Source organism: Fusarium sambucinum, chromosome IV (genome assembly GCF_050947815.1).
Source record: "Fusarium sambucinum isolate potato_lamoka chromosome IV, whole genome shotgun sequence".
NCBI classification, from domain to species: domain Eukaryota; kingdom Fungi; phylum Ascomycota; class Sordariomycetes; order Hypocreales; family Nectriaceae; genus Fusarium; species Fusarium sambucinum.
In genome coordinates, this window is record NC_139291.1 from 5,424,040 (window position 1) to 5,448,501 (window position 24,462).

Here is a 24,462-nt window from a genome sequence, read left to right on the forward strand (position 1 = left end):
CAGATCTATCCAAATTCCAACCCAAACACCTTGGCAAGTTTTGATTGTCAGCCTCACAAATTCCAGGTCCTTGGAAAAAAACCCTTAGACACCAGTGCCAAAGCTCTGGCAACGGTTGCTGTAATAGACGTTCTTATTCTCAAGAAGGCAGTCGGTGTACTGGATGCCACACTTGGTCTGAGCAGTCTGCCACTGAACATTGCCGAAAAGGTTGAAGAAGCGAGGCTCAATGCCGGACTTCTCAAGGGCACGCTTGTGGAAGTGGGAGTGCGAGCGCTTGTCAAAGTAGTTGTTACCTTCGCTGCGAGTGTTGAGCTTCTTGCAGCTCTGAACATAGGTGTTGACACAAGAGTTGTACTGGGTCTTGCAGGCATCAGCACAGGCGCTGGATTGCTGGTTGCGGGAGTAAGAAGAGCAAGAGTTGGAGTTTGTATCGGTGTAGAGCTTGAAGGGGTTCTGGGAAAAGTCGTTCTTCAAGTCGTTGCAGGCAACGAGAGGAAGCTCAATACCGCCGACAGGGCTGCCAGGACCGTAACCCCAGATGCGAGAGCTGGGCTGCGAGCAAATGTTGGTGGGCTGGGGAGCGCAAGAAGTGGAAGCAGAAGAAGCAGTGGTGGAAGTGCTAGTGGCAGCACAAGGGTAGACACTGGTAGTGGTCTTGACATTGTTGCCACCAGAGGGAGTGTTGTTGTTGAAGCAGCCAGCCTTGCTGCAGGTGCGACCACGAGAGCAAGTAGAAGCACAGTAACCCTGGACACCATCGCACCACTTGGAGAAGTCAAAACAGTTGAGAACTCCAGGCCAACCAGCGTTCTGGAAGCAAGAAGCAATATTCTTAGCGCAGTTGTTGTAGGCAGTCTGGCAACTGTTCTGGTCTTGGAAATCGGGAACAGAGGGGGCGCACCAGTTACCGCACTTGTACTCGCAGGTGTTGGGAACGACGACAGTAGAAGTACACATAGCAGGACCGGTAGTGGTGGTGCAGGATGTAGTAGTAGTGCTTCCAGAAGGAGGGTTGGGACCATTGGCGGTGCTTGAAGGAGGGTTGGGACCATTGGTGGTGCTTGAGGTAGAGCCAGGTCCTTTGCTGGTACTTGAGGGAGGAGGGTAAGGCCCGTTGTTCGTAGCAGTGCCGACAGCAGTGCTCAAGGTTGTGGTAGAGCTGGAAGAGCTAGAACTGGAGGAGCTGGAGCTGGAGCTGGTAGAGCTGGAGCTGGTAGAGCTGGAGCTGGTAGAGCTGGAGCTAGAAGTGGAAGCAGAAGTGGTCGAGGTCGAAGACTGAATGGAAGAGGAAGAGGAAGAGGAAGAGGAAGAGGAAGAGCTGCCAGGGGTATAACCACAAGGTTGAAGAGACAGCAAATCGTTAGAGATGTAGACACTCAAACGGCTGGGTCCGCCACAGAGCAGGGTCTTGTCACCATTGCAAGGGACATTGCAGTCACCAACATCAGCCTTGACAGTATCGTTGGCCAGAACATTACCACAGTAGCACTCACCACCATACTCAAGACCAGCGAGAGGGAAGCCCTGGTCAGCACAGGCAGTCAGGCAGGTTGTCGGAGTCATTGTAGAGCCATCAACATCCATAGGCCAGGTCAAAGCACGACCCTTGGAGGAGTTGTCAGTGTAGCAGCCGTTGGGCTTGTAACCGACGATGGACTGAACGATTCCGGGAAGTTTGGCGACAACGCCACCAAGGTTGGTAGTCTTGAAAGTAGGATCCTGCCAGATGTTGAGGGCACTGTCACTGCCGCATGTCTCAGTGTTATCACCAGTGCAAGGATAAGTGCACTGACTATCAGCGAGCTGGGCACCGCCGACAGTTGAACCGCAGTAGCAGACACCGTAGTACTTGAGACCAGCATAGCGGAAGCCGTTGCCCTTGCACTCGGCGACACACTTTTCAACAGTCATGTTGTACTGGTTCTGACCAGAACGGTAGATGAGCGCACCGGCGTTGCTACCCTGAACGCCATCCTGGAAGCATCCAGCGGCGACATAAGGCTGGAAAGGATCGAGACAAGGCGGGTATTCGGTGTGCCATGCCTGAGCAACGCCAACCAGGGCGAGAGTCGCACCGGCAACGACAGTTCGGAGCGAGAACATGATGTTGTTATCAAATGAAAGGATCGAAAGTTGCAGATCGACGTTGAGGTTCTTGTAAGTGAGAGTAAGAGTTGGTTGCCTCGATGAGGTTGCAAACTGTCTGAATATTCAAAGAAAGTGGTACTCGAAAGTACAAAAGAGAGTGTGTGAGCTGAAAGAAGAGAGTGTGAGAGTAGCTGATTGCTTGAGAAGCTGCTGTTGGATGATGAGAAAAGAATGGCTTTGGGCTGGGAGGACGATGTTATTTATCCGCCCGAACTGATATCACTAAGACGGTTTGTTGTCACCTCCAACAACTTCTGCACCTACAGCCATACCAGCCATGAGCCTCAGGGGCCGGAAGCCCCGTCCTCTTCCACAATACCACATCGAAATCCTAAATAATATTGTGGTGACCAAGATACGCCTCATACCGATGGACATACTAAATGGTAGAACTAGAGGTGCTCTGCCTAAAACGGTAACTGCAGACAAACGCCACGGAGCGCCTAACATGCACCATGATAGCTTGAGGATCGTAGTGTCCGGACCTCATTCAAGTTCCACTAGAAAGAGACTTGTTTGACCAAGCCTAGTGAGGCAATGGCCTTTTCTCGTTAGGCTTGGTGGGGAGCATGAGGCTGGCAGAGTCTGGTTTGTACGTTGGCCTGGGTTTTTGGTACTGGCTAGACGGGCGAGGCATCGAGAGACTTGAGATGGCTGTCCTGACACGAGAGTATGAGTGGAACAAAGTTCAAAGATGAAGTTCCAAACACGTGGAGACACCAAGGGTCCAGACGTGGCCGATGGCGGTCGGCCTTTGGTGTAACTCCAAAGACGTCCGGGGCTTCTGCAGGTCTCCCGTCTGTTCCTGCAGAAACGGATACAGGTACACTACAAGAGCGCCAGATCACAGTAGAGCACTAGGAAAACGAGCCGAGTGAGAACCAGCGCGAGTATTGTTGACCTTGCCACAGATATGAAGTTGGGATGCGCTCAAACAAAGTGAAAACACAGTATCTTTCGCATCATTTAGACCATGCTAGTGATATATTAGTGGCGATTTCTCTTTCGGTGGCCTCGAGAAGAGCACATGCTTCTAGTTCCTGTGAGGACAGTGTCTCCACGAAACACAAGTTCGCATAGCCATATTCCAAATTCCTGGGTAGTCTAGATGGCTCCGGTCGGATCCAAATAACCGGTATCAGCCCCCATGCAATTGACATCACGAATCATAGACCCGCATGGCTTTGCCTAGTCGGCTCTTGAGTTGTGGACTTAGCACTTTGGCATCCTGTTGTTTGCTGGCCGTTGGTCGTCGATCTACTAGCACAGCAAAACTTGTCGACATCTCTAGTCTTTCCCTACCAAGATGGAGAACAATATGGTGCCAATCAACGGAAAGCTCATGCCGTAAGAATCTAGATGGCTGATGATCGGTTGGCCGGTCTCATTCGTCGCCGGATTTGGTCAAGATTGGACGAATGATGGAGGAAACTTTTGTTCATGAATTTGTTTGGGTTTTCAGCCACAAGGTGATCTTGAGAAAAGAACCATTACTGTTATAGAAGATTGGAGGATAAAATTGTCATTGTGTTGTGCTACATGAAGCTGTGGTCAAGAGATGAGGTTGCTTATGGGCGTAGTCAGTGCGCACGTGACAATTGTAACTGCACTTACACAGACACCTCATAAGGTAGTACCTTAGTAGATACATACTAAGTACCCAGGTCAATGAACTGTTTTAAGACACGAGAAAAGATCATTGAATCTGGAACGACTCAACAGTTTGAAGCTCGTTTGGAAAAGTGCTTACTATTGTGTCAAAGGGTTTGTCATGTTCGATATCGTGCGCCTGAGATCGGCAACACACAAAAGAAAGCGTAACGCCGCATCATCGAAGTGCCACTACTGGCTTCAACAGCTTGGTCAGTCTCCCTTAGCATGGATGCCTATGCTAGAGAAGGGCCAGTCTCGTCAAAGGGCTTGCAGTTTCAGAATGAACCGTTGAAAACTTGAGGTTACTAAAGATGCCGAGGATCCAGGAACCAAACTCTGATTGTAGACCAGTACAACCTCAATCGCAACAGATTGTTGCAGTGTATGCTGTATGGTAGAACCTTGGCGTTGGAACTCCTCGCCCTGTCTTGTTGGCAGCATCGAGGCTGATCGACGGGACTACCGTGAGCTCAAGCTCAGACTATTTGATTTCCTCCACTCGCGGTCAGCTCCATCCAAACCGGAATATTACACAACACTTTAATCCATCTGACTTGCAAAATCTGGTATTTGTAATTCGCAAGCCTAGCCAAGCCTATAGCTGCCAAACAGAACACCGCCGTGACGGTATTCAGCGACTAAATACCTACGTACCTGTCAGGGCAAGAGATCGTTTAAATTTATCCGTTGACTTAGGCTCAAATCTGACAGCCACACAAGCCATGGGAAAACCTCGACCAGGCACAAGGAATGTAGACTAATAAACAACTGGTCTAGCCAGGGTCGTGGCACTTGGTTTCTTCGTAAAAGGCTGCAACAGGTCATTATTTGCTTTTCTACCTCAAAATCCTAACCTATTCCTGAATAACTATAAACTTTGATTCGCAATCAAGAAACGGTCGTAATGGTGCTCGTGTGCTTAGTCGCTTGTATTGATTCATAAGGACTACTACTACTTTTCCTACATGGAAGCAAACCTATTAACGCCATGAGTCGCAAATGCCATCCCTAACCACTTATTTGCCCCTCATGTGAGGAGGAACCCACTTGCCAGCTGTTCGTGATGCAGGCTGAGATTCCGCTGGAGGAGCGGGAGACGGCTTTCGATCATCCTCAGCACGGCCAGAGCCGCTTCGGTCCATAGGTGGCGCACCACCCCTGGGCGCGAAGCGAGGTGGAGGGGTGGAAGATCCAGTATCGGCTCCGCTACCACCGGCCGCCTGTTTAGCAGCCTCACGCTCTCGCCAACTGGGCTTGTTGCCAGCAAGGGCGATTTTGGGAGGACCTCCAGCAGATGGTCGGTCATTAGAATCGGACCTTTCAGCAGGAGGTGCCTCGCCAGCGTCACGGGCAGCCTCACGCTCTCTCCACTTGGCAGCACCAAACACAGGTTTCCTGGCTTCGGAGGACTCTGTGCGCTCTGGTCCACGAGAGAAGCCAGTAGAGGCCTGAGCCTTCTCGGCCTTGCGGCGCGCCAGAGCTTCGTCCTCACGTCGTTGCTGAAGGGCAGCCTTCTCCAGTGTCTCTTGACGCTCCTTCTCTCGCTGCTCTTTGAGCTTGGCAAGCTCCTCCTTGCGAGCCTCATCACGGATGCGCTGCTCCTCCTTCTCACGGGCAGCTCGCTCTTCGGCCTCCCGAAGCTCACGCTCCTTCTCCTCACGCTCACGCTTCTCACGGAGACGTCGGTCGCGTACCTCCTTCTTACGTTGAGTGATCTGCTTCTCAAGCTCTCGCTCAGCGTCGCGGCGGCGCTTCTCGAACTCGTCACGGCGGCGCTCATGCAGGGAGTCACGGAACTCCTCGTATTGAGGTACCAGTCGGCTGAGTCGGTGCTTAAGCTCGACGCTCTCCTTATGTTTGAGCTCAGCTTCCTCAAGCTTCTGGGTCTTCATTTGGTCGTAGATCTTGCGGTCTTCCTCAACTTGTTTGGCATAATCCTCGGACAGCTTCTTGGATTCCTCCTTACGGAAAGCACGTTCAAGATGATCGAGGCGCTTACCAGTGATGCGGAGACGCTCGTTAACGTCGTTCTTCTCACGCTCCAACTGAGCAAGCTTCATAGCACGTAAGCGGTTGCTGTCAAGGTTGTCAAGGTCCTCCAGATCGATATCGATAGCCTTGTCACCCATCTTGAGATCAGCGATCTGCTTCTTGAGCTCCTCCTTACGGACACGGTCACGCTCGGCCTTGAGTCGCTTGGCCTCGCGCTCCTTTTGCTCATTTTGAAGTCGCAGATCCTCAGCCTCCTGTAGAGCCTGCTCACGAAGTCTCTTCTGGCGGGCATTCTCCTTCTCCTTTTTGGCCTGAATCTCAGAAGCAACTTCCTTGCGCTTCTGTATAAGATCCTTTCGTGAGAGAATGGCAAGATGCTCCTCTTCGGCCCCAGCCTTGGCACGAGCGAGGGCAGCCTCGCGAGCCTCGACACGGCTCTTGTTAAAGTTGGGGTCAACGTAGTGGCATGTAGTGTAGAGAGACTTGGCAAGACGAGTAAGCTGCGAGCGGACGATCTCAGAGGGGGTGCTCTGGAGACGCTGGACAGTGCCAGTCTCGGACTCAGCAGAACCAGCAGAGGATCCACCGTGGCTGGCCTTGGAGGAAGAGAAGACGTCGTTGTCGAAGCTCAAGACGCCGGTGGCGTGAGCCATGCGGACGGAAAGATCACCCTTCTTGTTACCGTTCATGATGAACTTCTCGATAGTGCCACGGGTAACCTGGTAAGGCTCAGGGAACTGGGCCAGGCTCTCAACAAAAGAAAGGTCAACAGTCTCGTAGACTTGGGAGAGCTGCTGGAACAGGCGAGTAAGGATAACCTGTTGGAGAGGGAGGATATACTTCTCCATCTCAGAGTCGGCGCCAATCTTGGTCAGAATGGGGGAGATCTTCTTGCAAATGGAGAGAGGGTGGAAGTCAACCTCGAGAATTTCGTAAAGCTCACGAATCTCGGGACGAGCACGCTGAAGCAGAGACTTTGACAGAGCATCACGGAAGAGTCTGGCACGAGTAGGGGCTTGAGACATGCCAAGAAGGTGAGTCAGTCGAGAGTTCTTGTTCTTCCTGGCTTCGTCGAAGTCAACCATGGCGCCACGAGATCGGCTGGTGCTGATAACGGGGATGGCCAGAGCGGAAAGCACGACAAAAGAGGCGGCTTTCTGGAGCTCGGCATCGGATACAGGTGGGTTGTCAGACTTCTTGCCCTGGCCGCTGGCGACCAGAATAGAGGACTGGCGGAGGAGAGTGTAGTACTTGGACCAAGCAGCGGCGTGGAATAGGTGGTTGCCTCCCACAAGGAAAATTCGAGTCAACTTCTCGTAGTAGTTTGCCATCATGACGTTCTTAGGAGGTCGCTTGCTGAGGTTGAGAAGAGTATGGACATCCTCAACACTGCGGAAAGCCTCCTGCCAGAGTTCGAGTTCAACAGCGACGTTAAGCTGTTGGAAACGAGTCTCGAGATGTCGCTGCAGAGTGTCGGGATCGCTCAGGTTGATAGCGTGCATCTGAGAAGAGTACTTGGCGGCGGTCTGGACATGGTTGCGGAGCAGCTCGCATAGACGGCGGAACTCAGTCTTGCGGGTATACTTGAGGCAGAAGTCGAATGCCTGTGTAGCGGTGCTCTGGTAAAGAATCTCGAGACGAGCGTTGTTTCGGAGGATATCGAGGACAGTTCGGTAGGCCTCCCAGAGGAACTTGAGCCAAGGGGTGACGATGGCTCGGTCAGTGCGGTCTCGGGACTGCTCGCCAGAGACGGTAGCGAGTAGGATAGACTCTGGGGTCTCGGTGGCCTCGAGATCGTCGATGTTGGAGGTGCCGGCAGTAGCGTCAATGCTCTCCTGCACTTCGTCGGCCTTTTGCTGGGCAGCAGTGACCTTCTCAACGGCGAGCTCAATGAACTTCTTCAAGACCAACTGTACATGCTTGTATTAGCGCCGAAATATCTCAATAGCGACTAGATCCAAGTTGTCATAGATATACGTACCTCGATGGTAGCAATATTTGTGTTTTGCGAAATGTTCTTGTATTGGTATAGAGCATCCTTGGCAAGCTTGCCCTTCTTCTGTTCGACGGAGAGCTCGACGAGGAGGAGCATTACGGGCTCCAGCGACATGATGGGAACATTTCGGGATCGCTTGTTGGTGATGTGCTCATGCAGCAGGGTCAAGGCAGCGGAGGCCTGACCGACACCGATGAGTTCATGGGCCCTCTTGAGAACATTCTCGGGCTTCTGGTGCGGCGGAGGAGGCTGTTGGAAAATTTCAAGTCAGCATCATGACGGATACAGTGTGGAGGAGGGGTAAGGCTTCAACGGAGATAGGGCTTGAGTCACGGCGGTGGGAACAAAGGAAGGTATTCACATACCATGCTGGGCAACCTCCTCTAGATATAACTTGACTAAGAGAGGAGAGTTGATGATGATGATCCGAGATCGATCAGCCGGTGGGGAGAGAGAGCTGAGGAAATTCGACCGGCACTCGTGATGGTGTTGCAAGGCACCCTTCTTGTGATGAATTTTTCGTTTTTCGTGTGTGGCCGCTACAATGCGAGGAGGGGCTTTCACACGCTGAGTCAGCGGATGTAAGGTTGTGGCGGTGATAAACCGTCTGTGGCTGGTTGGATCGAGAAGCCACAATTCTTGTCGACAGGGTGATTTAGTTGGTTGCTTTGGAGCAGCTGGGAATCCAAAACAAGCGACATTGACATCAATTTCACCCAGGGAGTGTTTCAGCGGAGTCGATAGGCGCGCAAGTGAACCATCTTGAACCTTGAGAGAAAAGTTATCATTGTGTGTGATCTACCGATGAAAGACATATCAATCTACTTACTAGGCAGATAGAGGTGTGTTGTGTACACCCAACTCTCTTTGAGAGATGGCATATGTGATGTCAAAAGTATCATGGATGCCTATAGAAACTCGTAGTTTAAACAGCACGCTAATCTGACTATTACCCGAGTGATTCACAAAAGGTCTCTGAGCAAGGTAGTTGGACGTCATTGTGTAAATGTGCTCCTAATGTCTGAGGTTCACATACCGATGTAATCCGTGGTCGCTGGCTACGATAAGGTTTGTTGCGAATCGGACTTGAGTTTACACTTTGGTCCAACATTTTGAGAAGCAGCTATGATTGACGGGAAATACTATTCATTATACATAGAACTCACCTTCATATTTAATAAGATGACAGGAGCAGACATACGGAGTGTTGTAGAAATGTGGGATCTCCTCCGAAATTTAGGTTCGGAGATTCGAACTAATTTATCCTCATTCATAGCACGATTGTCTACCTATCAAGACACGCCTATCAGTCACGCCTCATGTGACATTCAACGTAGAACTGAGGGTGACTCAGAACACTAACCTCTGGCAACCCAGGAGAGAAATCTCTACTTATATGTCTTGTGCCGGGAGATCAGTCAATATTTATCGTACTCATCAACAGGAGATATCCTTGACAATGGCGTCAGGTGGTCCCAGCTTGGCGTTGATCAATACTGTACCCTTGGGTAGGAATTAACCGACCTTGGGACTTTCGAGCTCATAAGAGAGTACGGATGCACACAACGAGCAGATGAGATGGTAACCTGGCCAGGGGTCGAACGCAGGTACATGGACCGCGGATCGTGTAAAAATGCCGAAGGTGTGAACTGGCTCGGACCACGTCGATACACGGAAGACAGGTGCGAGGCAATCAGCTCATAAGCGGCTGCGGGACTGGCAACCGAGACACGTTGATACGGGGGAGAGCGGAAGGCTGAGAAAGCTGGAGCGGTTGGATAACAAGTAACATAACAAAAGCAATGCCATGCATCTTGATACAGAATTGTTTCACTCTCTGGTGAGCACTTGCGGATGCTAAGCCCCAGCGCGAATGCAACAACTCGCAGTAATCCGAAACGGAACATACAGCAATCATCGTGCAGGGCTACACAGCCCTTTCCCAGGCTGCAACCCTGAGAATGAAAAAGGTATCGTGACCTGTCGGACTAAATCCTTCTCGAGAGTTTTGTTGCGTTGCCAAGACGGGTCTCATCTTAATCACGACGCGAACCCCAGTAATTCTTGGTGGAGCTTTGTTGGCTCTTCTTTAGCAGACAATCCTGGATTCTTAGCTACTAGCTTATTAGCATGTCATTTAAGGGCCTGGGTGTAATAAAAGAGGGAATATGAGAAACAAACCAAACGCATCGGCGGTTTTTGTTTCTGAAAGCAACTTTGGGCTTGTCAGAACATACCCGAGGCTTGAAAATGGACGTTTTCACTCATCGATTCCTGGGTGATGGTTTCTGCAAGGCACAGTCAATTGGAGACCCCCCCTAACCCGCAGGTTAAAGCAGCCCCTTTATGTATGCAGGCCGCTACTGCAGCGTTCCGAGAGCGGGAAGTGACAGAAACGGAGACTGTGGATGCCTCGACTCGAACATGATCTTCTCAAAGAAAAATGTGAATCGGTTTACAAAAAAAGGCCGTGAACGGTTTGGTAACTGATGTCCTCGGCTCGAAGCTTGCACCAAGTGGCCGAGACGAGATCAAGAGCTTAGTCTTCGTCCCTTACCTACTGTGGGCAATCATTTATTGTACTGTATAACATGTACCTGTGCCCTCGCTTGAGATGATATACCTTTAGTCGACATGTCTTCTTTTCCAGGTCGTGCTTTTGGTGGCAGATCTTGTCATTTCTATCCAATGGCGAATAAATCTCGAGCACGACACGGATATATTGATTGTGGTTTCGCAGCGATCCTCTGGAAAGCTGAGTTGGGAATCTGGGATAGGCTGTTTGAAACATGCGTGTCATGATTATGTTGAGCTTGCTTCTGCTCTCCAAAAAAAAAAAAAAAAAAAAAGAAAGCCTGGATAGATGGTTGATTGACATTTCATATTAACACTAGAAGTAATACAATTTACTCACCCTTAACCCCAGCCACTGTAGACTTGACTAGGAGGGTTGCTGATTCAGGTTCCTCTCCTCACAATCTGAGAGGCAATATCAAGTGCCTGTAGCTTTGCAGCTAAAATGAGAAGCCTGGACGTAAACGGATTGGAGTCCTGATTTTGGGTCCAAGGGAATTAGACAACTCCGCAGCCCCGCTGACAACCAATGGCGCAAGCTTCTCGGCTCCTGAAGACTAAGACGATCAAGGGGATAAGGGGACGAGACAAATTTCATCAAATGCTGGAAATAGGACAGAAGAGTGAGCTCATCAGAGTTTCACTATCCTATTCATCGACAGTTAGTTATACAGATCCAACCTCACGATAAAGAAACGAAGGACGTCGAGTACCAATCACCTGGTCTGCGTTTGTGTTATGTTTTTATACTATTACTTCGTACATGTATGCTTCCTGCGAACAAACAATCAGCGTCCGAGCATATCGTACTCCTCTTATTATATAGGTACATCCATGGATCGCAGTAGCAATGAAAGCGTCCTTCCGCAAAAAGGGCCCCTAGCAAGGTTATGCCCCCAGTTGCTGCCAGGGCTCCCGCAGTACACGAGCCATTCAGAAAATCCGTGCATCCAAGTAACTCAACCTCTACAGAGTAGACGAAAATCACTGGTCAATTCTCTACTGATGACCCCACTATTGGCTCTAACTAAACTCTGCTGGATTTGGACTAGGCCCATGAGCTGCGGTTGTGGTAGTGGTAGGTACCTTCCATCACTTCAGGTCTCTAGCTCGGGAGGTTCCACTCAGTGAAGTGAGGTGCAGTTTCCCCCCCTACCAGGCTAACATCCCCCCGGGTCCTTCCCATCACATTCTCCCGCTCCTGTTCTCTGCCACCAAAACTTCATCAAACCTTACCTTCCTTACCTTTACCCATCCATTTCCACTTTCCCTGGCTTCGACGGACCCTTTTTTCTTCTTCCTTCACATACCCGTTTAACCCAAACATCAACCTCCGAATACCGTCCCGACCGTCGATCCTCTCGTTCTCATCCGCATCTTCAGCTGCTTCGCAAGCTTTCAGCTCACTCAAAGTCATTCATTTGACTCGAGTACGACTCTCCGTAAGTTACTTCTCAAGCAATCGATCCCGCCTCCCGCCATCAATCAGGGGCGAGCAACATTGGCATTCGCCTCTTCCGCGACCAGATCAACCACGAGATGAACGGCACTTCTTCCACCAACCGCCTGTAATGGCATTGAACGAAAGAAATTCGATTGACCCGGAGCACGTTCATTTCTATTCCCTGGTCCGGTCTTTGTTCATGTCGCGACGCTTTCATTACGCCTCGAAACCAAGACGAAATCGATTCCTCAGTTGACTAACTTTGGTTGATGACAGTTCCCAACGTGTTCACGCGCCTAATTACCGTGATTCTTCCGTCAAATACCCTCACGTAATTCACCTCGACACCCCGTTCCAAGATGCCTCAGTACACTTCTCGCGATGTCGGCGACCCTTCGCAGATCAAGAAGAACAAGCAGTCTATGGCTGATCTTAAGCTCCGACGGCTAACAGAGCTCAACAATCGCCTGCGCGAGGATCTTGAGCGAGAACGCATCCCCGTTAGCACAGCGTCAAAGAGGTATGTGAAAAGTGTTGGCACAGAATTTGTCGCGCTTTATTTTTCTTTCTTTTTTACAGTAACTAATCTCGCGACAGCATCATCGCTTACTGCAATGGCACTCGGGACTATATGGTTCCCTCCGTCTGGGGCGCTGTCCCTAAGGGCGAGGACCCCTATGCGCCACAACAATCTGGTGGCTGCTGTGTGGTCATGTAATATCAGTCGCTGCAATTCTTTTTCTTCACTACGGATTACCAAAAATCAACTACTACGCAATGTCGACGATGATTCAGCGATTGGAGGAGGGCCGCAGTCAATTTTGATATGTTTTTGACGCATTTAGGGGGAGTAAATTAAGGAGATCCGAGTATGGGTTACTCGCACAACACAGGCGAGATGGGCCCTGGATACCGAAGCGCTTGCTAGCGACACGACAACGACATCCACGACAGTCATTTGGGGAAGCTGTCAGGAACAAACTGTCCCACTGACGAGGCGCCAGAAGGGGGGAAAGCCTACATATGATCCAGCTGTACCACCGGGACCCAGATCGAGATACCCCAAGATACCATTTGAGCGGGTCACAAAAGCCAACAGCGAGAGAGCAAGGGGAACTATAGTTCAAGGTGATTTTAATTATGTCTCGGCGCATGCTTTGCTTCTTCCAGCTGGATAGGACATGAGTGCTGCCACGAGACCGCAGAGGGGAGGTTGAAGCACCACCAGGGGTCTGGGTCTGGGTTCGGAGAAACGGTTAACGGATCGGGCTTTTCGCGAATGTAATAATTCCCAATTTTTTATTATCATTTTTTGTTATCATCTAGTTTCCATGTCGTGTACGTTTCCCAAGCCAATTTATACTTCTTGTCAATGAGTCGACGAGTTTAATCATTCCAATTTTTAGCTTTTGTACTAGTTAGGCTTAATTGCCTATCTGCAATTGCTTGTCCTTGACTTGAATGTTGCCGTGAACTTTTCTTTATATGGCTTGCATATCAATTGCCGACTTGTCGTTTTCAACCATTATTCGCTACCTCCCTCTGTTAGCATGACTTGATTCTGCTTGCGTTCATCCGACCCCACCCGATCCAACGTTAGTAGTTCAGTTCGATCAACCTCAGCGAGTCAAGTGGATCATTTAGGTCGAGCTCTCGACCAAGAGGCTTGCATCAATCACATCAGCTAATCAGCAACACTGTGTCTAAACTATCAACCCGCCCCATTTACTCATATCTATCTCTCTGTTTTCATATTTATTCCTAATTCTCCCCTCGATTCTCACCTGTCAAAACAGACATCAGGATCGCCGCTAGGGAAGCATTGAGTTGCTGCCATAACCGAAACTCTGAACCCCAACGCCGCAGTCGAAAAGGAAATAAAAAGTCAAATCAGAGCCGCGCCCAGCCAAGAAACAGGCCACGACGTTCCCGGAACCGACTACATAGAAGCTAAAAACCACCGATCGATACTAAAAGCATGACCAGCCAAACGCCTCTTCCCCGTGTCTCTATCCAATTTTGCACGCAGTGTAAATGGATGCTCAGAGCAGCATATGTAAGTTAGCTAAACCTGCCTCAACTAATGAGACATATAATATGGCACACTCCATGAACAAAAGGCTGACATTATTCAGTACGCTCAAGAATTACTGTCCACGTTCTCTACAGGCCTCGGCGAAGTTGCTCTCCAGCCCTCCACAGGCGGAACCTTTATCGTTTCCATCACCCACCAGGCTCCGGGGGCAGAAACTGCCTCCACAAAAACTCTCTGGGACCGACGAGAAGATGGGGGCTTCCCCGAGACAAAGGAGCTCAAGAGGAGGGTAAGAGATGTCATTGAGCCGGAAAGGGATCTGGGCCATGTAGACAAGGATTATGGAAAGAAGAAGGATGGGGGTAAGAAGAATGATGATGCAGTGGAAGAGAAGACAGTCCAGACCGAGGAGAAGAAGTGCGAGGACTGCCAATAACGTGTTCATATCAGGAGTCGGTTTGAATGCCTTGCCTTGAATTATGATGCCACAAGTGCGCAGTGACATTAAACAGGGCCACTTGGAACCCAAAGCCTCATCGTTACTCGTGTATAAACAGGAGTACAGCCGCTTACAGTTCCCAGGACAATGGGCAATGCCAACTGTAGCGGTGACTGGTTTCCATATACCAAAAACGTTCCTCCAGACTTGGACTCGGAAACAAAGGCGATTAACAAGACTCATAGGAATATAGCGAATCTCTTTTTAGCCCACAATTTATACAGCAATTAACATTTTCTATCCTCCTGGTCAACTTCCACCAGCTTCCAGATTACTCAGCAAAATCAAGCAAACGATGTCTCCTCCCTCATCAGACCCAGCTAAAAGCACAAAACGTATACAGAGGTTGCCTTTGAGCAACGAATAGGACCACACAAACCTCGTCCATGAAATTGAACATGACCGTTAAAACGCTCCCAGCCAGATTAGCCGTCGATGGATTATCCTCGTCATCACAAGAAATAAAGTGAGAAATTTATCACCTGCCTCCCGAACTGCGTTTGTCCACGGGCCAGCCTACGCGGAGCAGACATATGACATCAAATCGTCTGTCCCGTGGATCATATGCATGGAATCCGAGAACTGTGTGCAACTCAAAAAACAAGTCTTGTCAATGTTTTATCTGTGGAGCTAAGAAACAGCCGTTTGTCGTTATCAAGTTCGCATATAGGCATTAGAGACGATTCGGGTTTCGCAAAAATCAGCGTCGCGGTCCGGCGCCTCTAAGTTCCGTCATCCTCCCAGTGAACCAACATTCCCTACCACCACAGGTGGCAAGGCTAGCTGCGAGACGGCGGAGATTGGGGGTGCGCTTCGATCGAGACAAGTCCCGAGTCGAGTCGTTCGTTCTTCGTCGCAGTGGTCATCCACGTCGGTCGAGGATGCGATCATTTAACGTCGTCCGAACCTGTTGAGCAAAAATTGTTGGCATAAATTATTCATTTCTTAATCTTGGAAGGGGAGTTGGTTGGCGTGTTTTTGCTGCCACTCAGTTGAACATACTTTTGCTTCTTTTCAGCGGGTTTCAAGATCTGTTTGGGGGGGGGAAATATCAGCATCCTCCGGGTCAAAACGATTGTTCTTGAAACTCACCTGGAAAGAACACAGCAAACTCTCGTCAACGCTCATCATAGCACCAGCATTGTCGAATTCACCGCAGTAGTTGGGCGCACTGAATAGTGTAACCAGCTGGCGCTTGGAGAAGAATTCGTAGCCATCCTCAACAACCTGGTGAGCTCGGCAAATAAGGTCCATATCATGTTTCTGGAGGAAACGCGAGACAACATCAGGACCGAACGTGAAAGAAACACCTCGATCGTTTTCGCTCCATCCAGTAATGTCCTTATCGGGATCAGACCACAGAAGATCACAGAGAAGACCGCAGTCAGGAATCTGGGATACGTCAGTATGGAACCCGAGGGGCAATGCGCCTCATCGTTTGCACGAGGCAGAATGTACTCACATCAGTAGGGCGCATAACCCGGCGGATCTGCTCCATAGAGTTGAGATCAGGGCTCAGACCACCGTGCATGGTAAAAATCTTCTCGTCAATGATAGCAGCGATAGGAAGGCAGTTGAAGCAGTCGGTGAAGGTCTTCCACAGCTTGATGTTATAGCGACGCTTGCACTCGTCGTAGAATCCATAAATACGGTTGATAGAGGCGCACTCGTGGTTGCCTCGAAGGATGAAGAAGTTTTCGGGGTACTTGATCTTGTAGGCGAGGAGCAAGCAGATGGTCTCAAGAGATTGCTTTCCTCGGTCGACGTAATCACCAAGAAAGAGGTAGTTGGCCTCAGGAGGGAAGCCACCGTACTCGAAGAGTCGGAGAAGATCGTAGTACTGTCCATGGATATCACCACAGATCTAAACAAGGCGCAAAAAGGCAGGTCAGCCCATTAATTCTCCTGGTTGCCTCATGTTCAATACAACGGTAGAGAAGTCGTCGTAGGATTCTCCAGTTGAAACGGCAGAGTCACCAAAAATAGAAGGAAAAGACTTACCTTGATAGGAGCCTCAAGCTCAAGGAGGATAGGCTGAGAAATGAAGATCTCACGGGCCTTGGTGCAAAGGTATCGAATCTCAGCTTCAAGAAGCTGGACTTGCTTGCCAGGCCGGCTGCCTCGCACCTCGAGTAGGCGGTCGATTATGGAGTCGAGATCGACCTCGTGTTGGTCTGCCATTTCGAAAGTATTTGCTGGCGAGAGCGAGCCCGCGGTAGAAATGAGGGAGGGTCGCGTGGGGGAGGAGGAAGGCGGCAGTCAAGATCGCTAACCAGAACAACTGCGGGGGTAACTTGTCGAGTGGAATATGATAGCAGATGGATAGATGCACCTCACAAAAAACCTGGCCGAGTCAGCCGGTGAAACCGGAGAAGCAATAAGGTACAAGATAAAGAGAGACGGAGGAAAAAGACAAATGGAAGTGAAAAAATTGTCTCCAAACTCGCAAAACGCCTTGACCGACACAAAGCGTGAAAATTTGACGATGGATATTGAGGCAAAAGATGGGTTGCGTTGCGATGGTGGAAACAGCGAAGAGAGCCCAGAAAATTTGGAGGGGAGAAGCCAGACAAGGTGCGTAGGTAGTGCGGGAGGGGAACAAGAGGGGAGACGAGACGAGACGAGACGGCGCGGCGCGGCGAGCCAGCGAGGGAGCAATGAATGAATGGGGCGCACCAAATGGAAACTTACCCGTGAAGGGATCACGTCTCTCTAGCAGGGAGAGGCTTTGCTGTAGCTGCGGAAGCTTTCGAGGGCTGAAAGCGAAATTGACAGCAGAGGAGCGAATCAAGCAGATTGTCGATGTTTAATTGAATTGCAAAGCAATCAGATCACGTCAAATACAGGGACAAGAACAGTCGTCGTGGTTGCCGCAGTGGGCCACCGACTTTGGTTGTTGATAACTGTACCAGAAAGAGACGTAGGTACAGGGCGTCAGGAAATGGGGGGCAAGCCAGAGAGGAGAATAGAACAAAACACCGTCAGCGCGAGTTTTTGTTATTATCCTCGTCCGAAATAATAGGTATGCGTCAACAAATATGTGACGCTTCGTCGCCTTTGTACAATAAACAGGTCAAGAGTAGCAAACGGGCCACTCGATCGTCTTTTCTTTTTCTTTTGAAGATGAGAAGTAATGTTCTCGTCGTCGTACTGTCGTCGTCTTGTATTGTATTTGTGTTGGGGCAGCCAAGCGGGCGAGCGATCAGTGAATTTGGAGTCGGTTTTTTTTTAGGACGGACACGGTGGTTCGTCGGTCGTCGTCTGGGGCCAAGGTAAATGGCGGAGCAGGGTTAATCAAAGCAGCTCTTCGCGGAGATGGGCAGCTTGGAATATATTCGCAGAGCGTGTTGGCGATGGGCTAACACGGTGATAAACGTAAGGTAACGTCTTCGTCTCGGTCGTCGTCGGGTTGAGTTTGAAGGGTTGAAGGTTTTCTTAGAACGGAAGGGGGAGGGGGATATTTTTTCACCTACTTAGTACCCATCCAGTCCGTCGTCTCCAAGGCCCTCGTCACCACCACCTTACGGATACCACCAAAAAAACAAACTGCGAGCTAGAGCCATCCACTAAAAGAAAAAGAAAAGCCCAGACCTTCTGTAGTGCCCGCGCTTGGGGCTGCCTGCGACGGTACCTGCCTTGGCTCAAAGGACGCTAGTACAGGGCCCGAGGATAGGTTGGATATGAGCTGGAATGGGACTCGGGAGCTTTCTGGGGATGCGACTACAGGGATGGCAACGCTGCTGGGACTGCTGAGCTGTAGCTAGCTTCTAGTGGGAGGCCGCTATAATTGAGCCCGGTCCATTGACTCTCGGAGCTGTCTGGGCACCTCTGTCTATGCATACCTTAAGCAAGGTTTGATTTATCCTACAGGATGGCGATCTTCACATCAAAGTCACCTCATGAAAGCTTGGCTCTCTTGACAATCAAGCAAACGTACATGCAATAACAAGAGACTGGAACGCAACTCATCTTGCGATTTCAGAGTCCCTCCACAGTTGCTTCGTCAGTAGCTGTATGTACACGTCGTCCTGGGTTACTTGTCTCGCTTGCTTGGCTGAAATCAACGTCTCATTTCCTTCTGTCTATTATTAAAAGGTCTCATTTGCTTGCTGCCCTTTGGATGCCCAAGTATGGATACCCTCACTTCCGCATCCCATTCTGCAGAAGAAAATGTCCAGTTCATTAGAAAGTTTGGGGGGCAGACAGACAAAAAAGGGGCGTCTCAACTGTCAGACTTACTGTATAGCTTTAGCGACCGGATTCGTCGGCGCTTAATTCAAGTCAATCTAAATATCAGTTTCATACTGCTCAGCCTCTCTCGGCTTTCTCATCTCAATCAGTCCAACAGTACCGAATATAAAAACCACTCCGCTCATTAGCCACCTTGATAATAATGCATACACGAGAGAGAGAGAGAGAAGCTGTTGCGTGCGTTTTAGATGGGGAGCGCTGATTCGACGTGAAGCGCAGTAGCAGCAGGGGGCCTTGAATCAAATAAGATCCATACATATCTAGCCATGGATGGATATCCATATAAAAAGGATATGGAAGAACCTGAAGTCGTATTGCGATCGGATACGTATCATCCAATCCCAATTTTGTGTTCGTGCAATTTCTCGTTTGTTATAGCAAATAGATGTCGTCTTGATAATGCCACAACATACCTAGGTCTAGGTAGACACCGATCTCGACTGCAACTCTATACCTCTAAACCTACACGTCAAACTCGTCCGCGGGTTGTATTTCTGGAGCATCTCCATAAACCCCATGGGATTTCTTGACATCGGTACATTAGACGGCCTAAATGTTGCCACTCGGCTTCCACAAACACATCACGGCACATGCCCGTGTTCTGTAAAACATGCTGATCATTTTCCACCGTCTCTCGCTCTGTTTTCCCTCAACAACTGGAAACACCAAACCAAGGCCAAGGCCCCGGTGTATACGAGGACTAGCTCTACAAAGTTAAGCTCAGTCCACAATGGAATCATCGCAGTACGGTTGAACCATTGATCCCACGTAAGCTCAACGAGGATAGCATCTAATCATCTGTGCATCACGCTTGTCACTCTTGCTCTCAGACACGTCAGTCATTAAAATAGACGGTAACAAATCGTTCATATGTAACTTATTTTGTCCCTCCTTCGACTCTTTTGGTAATAAGACAACAACCCCAACCCTTCACCGACCATCAGCTTTCCCTCAACCGCATTGCGTCAGCATAACATTTTCATGCCCCGCTAAACATGCAGCTGGTGTACGATAATGCAAGCTTGTCTCTTAGAGTCCATATTGAGGCAAGCAACTGGAACGAACGAGTGTGGCACCTCGTCATATCAAGAAAATGTCATCATTCATCCAGCTGCTCATCTCGATATGTCTCACGTGATATCGCAATTGCACACGTTCTGCTCTGATCAGCGTGGCTAACAACCTAGAGACACACTTTTCTATCATGAGAGACCTCCTCTGTGATGCGATTGACTAGAAATTCCCGAACATGTCACTGCTAGTTTCCGCCCGCCCGCCTTTGTCTTGTTATACTTTACTCTGTTGATGCAAATGCTGCCTAGATAGTGGGTAGCAGAAACGTTGGCCTCCTAAGTTAGGGTATAAAAATAAGTAGTCCAAGACAGATAGCCTAAAGAGCATAAAGTGATTCTACTAATTTTGTCTAGTGTTTTTCCAGCGGTCAACTCTTCTGATACCCTGAGGCCTGAGTAACCTAAACTGACCTACTAATTTCGTCTCCTGTACTTGTAGCCGCCAATTTTTTCTAAAACCCTGATGGCTGGCTGATGCAGGTTCTAGATACAGTACACTGCCCAATCACTCCAGGTTAAGTTACGAAGCATTGGAATGCCACTCGAGCTCGATAAAGTTCGTCTTGATGTCAAATATAAACAACCCACTATCATTAATTAGTCTTATGCATTGATATCGTAGCTCTTGGCTTAAAATATTCTCAAACAGTCCATCGCTGGGCCAGCCCTTTGGCTTTCGCATTCCATTGCGTAGCCCTCCGCCAACGCCTTTTCCCATCCCATGATTCCTTCGGGAAAAAGAAGAAGAGATAACCCTGTGTCCATCCTGCCTTTGAACGCCAAGCTCAAGTGCCTCTGTATAGCCCTTTGTAGTCTCAAGAAATAATCCCATGCAACCGGAAATCAACATGTCAAAAAGTACCACTCAGTAATGAGTCTGCTACCCCAATGCGCCTGTCCATTAGGATTCATCGTCTGCGAGTTGATGCCCTCCGCTTCTTCGCTTTGCTCGCCCTGGTCTTGCCACTCACGGGTCCCGCTACCGCCTTGACTTCTTCCTTGTCATCCGCTTCTACGGCAGCGGATGCCACTGCGCTATCAACATCCATACCCAGCCCTTTTAGTGCCTCATCATCAAGATCCGTCAGATCTTCGCTGAGCGTTCGGACAGCATTCCTGCCAGCCCACTGTTCTTCAAGCACCGAAGTCCCCTTGGGGTCGAGCACTTTGAGATACCAAAGTATCCCTCCATCCGTAAGCGGATCTGAGGGATCTAACCCGAGGCTGCCATTGGACTGAGGTGGTGTAGGTGGCCCTGACTGCGCAGTCTGAGGCTTTGACACATAACCATCTGTGCCAGGAGGCGTATCGGATAACTGCACAGTGTTAGGGAGGGACTCCTGCTTCTCTCCTGCTTCCGCCTTTGCGATTTCTGAAGTGTCTACATCAATATTAGTGCTCACGTCGATATTTCCGTCATCCGACGTGGTATCCATTGCATCTCCGCCCTCGGTCGAATCAGCCTTGACAGTGATTTGGAGTTCAGCATCTACCATGATAGTGTCATTTGCTTCATCGGAAGGATCCGTTAACTTGTCTTGGCTTGTAGCACTCAGTGGACGACGAGATTCTACGCTCTTGTCGATAGTGTCCTCCAACTCCTTCTGTAAACCCTCGAATGGCTTCTGGGAGATCTCAGATTCAACTCGCAAAGCGGTCTCGAGGAACGGCTGTACTGCTTTTAATATCCGCTTCCCCAATTTCCGTCGTTCTCGAATATCAGAGAATGCGTTTTTGGCAGGCGATGCATCATTTGACTCGTGTTGAGTTGCGTCCGTAGATGATTTAAGTTGAGGTGTCGTAGCCACGCCATCGCTGATAACCTTGCACAAATCTACAGCAAACGACATTACTGTCACATAAAATCGGGTGTTTATGCGAGTTTGTAGCTTGTCTAGGCCGTCGCTGAAGAGGTCTTTGTCCAATCTGAACCAGTCAGTTTTTGCCACAAGCTGTAGTGAAGGCTGGACTTACGATATCGCCCTGTCGATGGCAGGGTCGAGTAGTTTTGCGACAGGAAAATAACACTCATCCACAAATTCTTGTTCGAGCTCACCGGCATCCACCTTGATCTGTTCTCGTTCGACAACTTGATTTGCGAGGTTCTTGAGCTGCTCTAGTTCTTTCACTAAGTCTTCGGCGAATTCGATACGTCGAGCCAATCTCGCCTTTCCGCTTGGGCCCATCGCCGCGAAGTCTCGTCGTGTTAACTCCATTGAGGAAAACGATTCCATCTGGAGCTGCAGACGCTTTAGGAGTGCAGCGCCACGGCGTTTCTGCCTTTTGAGGGTCCAGTAGCGACATGCCTCACTCAAGAAATCCTTACGCTTACGGAAAGGAAATCTTTGAATTGAAGCCTCCACAATCTCGAATACTACCTGGGGTATAACGGGCGCACCTGAAGGCATCTTCCACAAGTTCTTTGGGGGCTGCCCTTTCTTCTTGTCACCAGAAGCAGAATTCTTGTTTCCCGTGAGCTGCGATTCGTCTGATGGTTGTTCAGCGAGCGCATCGCGGTGCCGCGCGGCAATGTTGTTTGCAGTGACGGTGTTGTCGGCCCAGATACGATTTCTCATGGTTCTCTTGTAGAACTTCTTGGCGGCTTTTGTGGCCTGGTGAATGTTATGCTCCTGTGCATAGTCGGGCGGACAATGCTTGTCGCAAAACGCCTTAAGAACCATGCCACCGTCCAATACGGCGAGGGCACCCTGACTCGTCTTCATTTTAAGAAACAGCCGGGATCTCCGAGCACATGTAACATGGAACGCTTGGTAGCAGTTTTTGTTTCCACACTGGATGCAGGCGCCCATCCGCTGTCGACATATATAACATGTCAGTTTCCACCGGCTTTTAGGCACCTTTTCTACATCCATAACAGGTTCCATAAATGTATGGTTCCCTAAAGATACCTCAGGAATCCACATCGCGCAAAGAAGATGAGACCATTTGGAAGAATTCGTTTGCTTGAACGCTCCGTCAGTGTTGGGACAAAAAATACAAGTCTGTGCAAGTTAGCATAAAAGCCTATTCATATGATTTGAAGTCAACGTACTGGAACTCCTCGACCACAAAGCATGCATTTGCGGCATAGCCACTGGCCTTCTGGGATAAAAGGTACTCCATAGCATTCTTGGTGGACTGCGAGGTTACAGCCATCACAGAACACGATTGCATTGGTGTTTTCGCAGTCTCCATCATCGCAAATGGCACATCTAGAGTCAGGCTCTTCGCCTCCCTGCGGTTCACCGTTGACTGCCGCAGCCGAGCTTGATCGGGGACGATGAGTTTGAGGCGGTTTAGGGTTAGGTTTTGGTATTCGCTTCTCTAGCGCATGCCACTCTTTTTCGATTTTCGTCATGGTGATCTCGAAAATTTCTCGTGTTATCTCCTCGAGTTCATCTTCCTTACGACGAACATTCAATCGCTCAAGCCACATGTCGTCCTGCTCGTCCATGTCATACTCTACACGACCAATTCGTCGATGGGAAACCGGCTCTTCAGATGCAGTGGCATCAGTCAAGTCTGCGTCATCTTCAGCGTGGAGGTCGGAGGATTTGATTAAAGATTGATCTGGTCGCATATAATGGTCGCTTTCTTGATAACCAACATTGCTCATCGCCTTGTCAACATAACGAGCCTGACCAAAGGTTTTGCTTTCGAATAGCTCAATACGATTCGTCTTGCGGTATGAAGGTAGCTTTAGGTCTAGTTTCTCTTTCGGGGTTTGGTTTTGAATAGGAAGTATCTTTGGTGTTTTTGGTGTTGTCATGAGATCCAAAGGTCGACTACTGTAGAAGCTGACAACGTCTCGAGTCGGTCGACGAGGACGACGTAAGGGGGTTTCTGTGGGAGCATCGGCGGCATTCGAGTCTGAACAACCTTGGGGATTTGGAGTGTTCCCGGTTGATGCGGGGTTCGGTTGTCTCGAAGGGGTCCTGTTCTCGTCCAAGGGTGTTGTGAGCATTGGGATAGCCGACATGTCTGGCTGCTCTTGAGGGATTCCATCGACTTGCTCGGACCGAAGGACCAGGAAAGTGGCCTCGATATCTAAATTAGGATGGAAATCTTCCCAGCTGCGCTCTTCGCGAGGCTTGTAGTCTTCGGCTTGCTTTACCGCTGTCGCCATAGCCGCAGCGGAACCCCATTGCATTTCTTCCAGATCTTCGTTTCCAGCAGCTCGTGTACGAGCCCCTCGTTCGCGCCGGGACATGAGAGATGGTGAAGGGCCATTGATAGCTTCGCGCGCAGCAGCTCGTGATCGGGACGATGTTGAAGGGCCAGCGGTATTTGGTGTAGCCAAAATGTCAGACGTAACATATCGACCACCTCCACCAGCCCCTCCAGCAATGAATCTAGAGCCTGCTGGAGCATACCGGCGTCGTTTTGGTGGAGGCTCAGTAGCAGAAGCTGCCGCAAGAGCAGCGGCCCTTGCGGCGCGAGCCGCATTGGTTGAACCTGGAGGACGCCCTCTGCGACGCCCAGTTACAGGTCTCCTAGGAGTCGGAGACGCCGGAGCCATCATGAAGGGGGTCAACGAAGATGTATATACGAGACTCGATGTGTTGTTGGCGGTAGATGAGGATGATTAATCGCGTCAGGGAGAAGGTGGCGCGCCGGCTCAGTTGGAGGCTTGGCAGGGTCACCGATCATTTGAAAGGAACCATACACGCAGAGAATAATTCTGTACGGAGTACGACGGGATCGATAGTCGAGATGAGGCCGGGCTGGTGGAATATTGATAGAAATCGCGACTTTCAGGAGATACGTGACGTCGAATCGGCTGGCGGCTTTGCT

At 49.8% G+C, this 24,462-nt stretch overlaps 6 protein-coding genes across 6 annotated transcripts; 2 read left to right on the top strand and 4 right to left on the bottom strand.

Annotated features, from left to right (window-relative positions):
• Positions 1-84: 84 nt before the first annotated feature.
• FSST1_001821 (WSC domain-containing protein) lies at positions 85-2,106 on the bottom strand (the record flags this gene model as incomplete). Its single annotated transcript, XM_083227751.1, has 1 exon — positions 85-2,106. One exon carries the CDS (start codon positions 2,104-2,106, stop codon positions 85-87), a length of 2,022 nt encoding a protein of 673 aa, XP_083092003.1.
• Positions 2,107-4,820: 2,714 nt separating this feature from the next.
• On the bottom strand, positions 4,821-8,160 carry FSST1_001822 (PCI domain-containing protein; the record flags this gene model as incomplete). Its single annotated transcript, XM_083227752.1, has 3 exons — positions 4,821-7,706; positions 7,778-8,041; positions 8,158-8,160. 3 exons carry the CDS (start codon positions 8,158-8,160, stop codon positions 4,821-4,823), a joined length of 3,153 nt encoding a protein of 1,050 aa, XP_083092004.1.
• A 4,009-nt stretch (positions 8,161-12,169) lies between these two features.
• FSST1_001823 (guanine nucleotide-binding protein subunit gamma) lies at positions 12,170-12,528 on the top strand (the record flags this gene model as incomplete). The annotated part of the gene is made up of 2 exons (XM_083227753.1): positions 12,170-12,330; positions 12,408-12,528. 2 exons carry the CDS (start codon positions 12,170-12,172, stop codon positions 12,526-12,528), a joined length of 282 nt encoding a protein of 93 aa, XP_083092005.1.
• Positions 12,529-13,788: 1,260 nt separating this feature from the next.
• FSST1_001824 (Rdx family-domain-containing protein) lies at positions 13,789-14,281 on the top strand (the record flags this gene model as incomplete). Its single annotated transcript, XM_083227754.1, has 2 exons — positions 13,789-13,866; positions 13,946-14,281. The coding sequence occupies 2 exons, from the start codon at positions 13,789-13,791 to the stop codon at positions 14,279-14,281; spliced, it is 414 nt and encodes a 137-aa protein (XP_083092006.1).
• Positions 14,282-15,282: 1,001 nt separating this feature from the next.
• FSST1_001825 (type 1 serine/threonine-protein phosphatase catalytic subunit GLC7) lies at positions 15,283-16,525 on the bottom strand (the record flags this gene model as incomplete). The annotated part of the gene is made up of 4 exons (XM_083227755.1): positions 15,283-15,375; positions 15,437-15,736; positions 15,807-16,208; positions 16,346-16,525. The coding sequence occupies 4 exons, from the start codon at positions 16,523-16,525 to the stop codon at positions 15,283-15,285; spliced, it is 975 nt and encodes a 324-aa protein (XP_083092007.1).
• A 4,051-nt stretch (positions 16,526-20,576) lies between these two features.
• On the bottom strand, positions 20,577-24,187 carry FSST1_001826 (PHD-zinc-finger like domain-containing protein; the record flags this gene model as incomplete). The annotated part of the gene is made up of 3 exons (XM_083227757.1): positions 20,577-21,594; positions 21,643-22,670; positions 22,721-24,187. 3 exons carry the CDS (start codon positions 24,185-24,187, stop codon positions 20,577-20,579), a joined length of 3,513 nt encoding a protein of 1,170 aa, XP_083092008.1.
• Between the last annotated feature and the right edge of the window lie 275 nt (positions 24,188-24,462).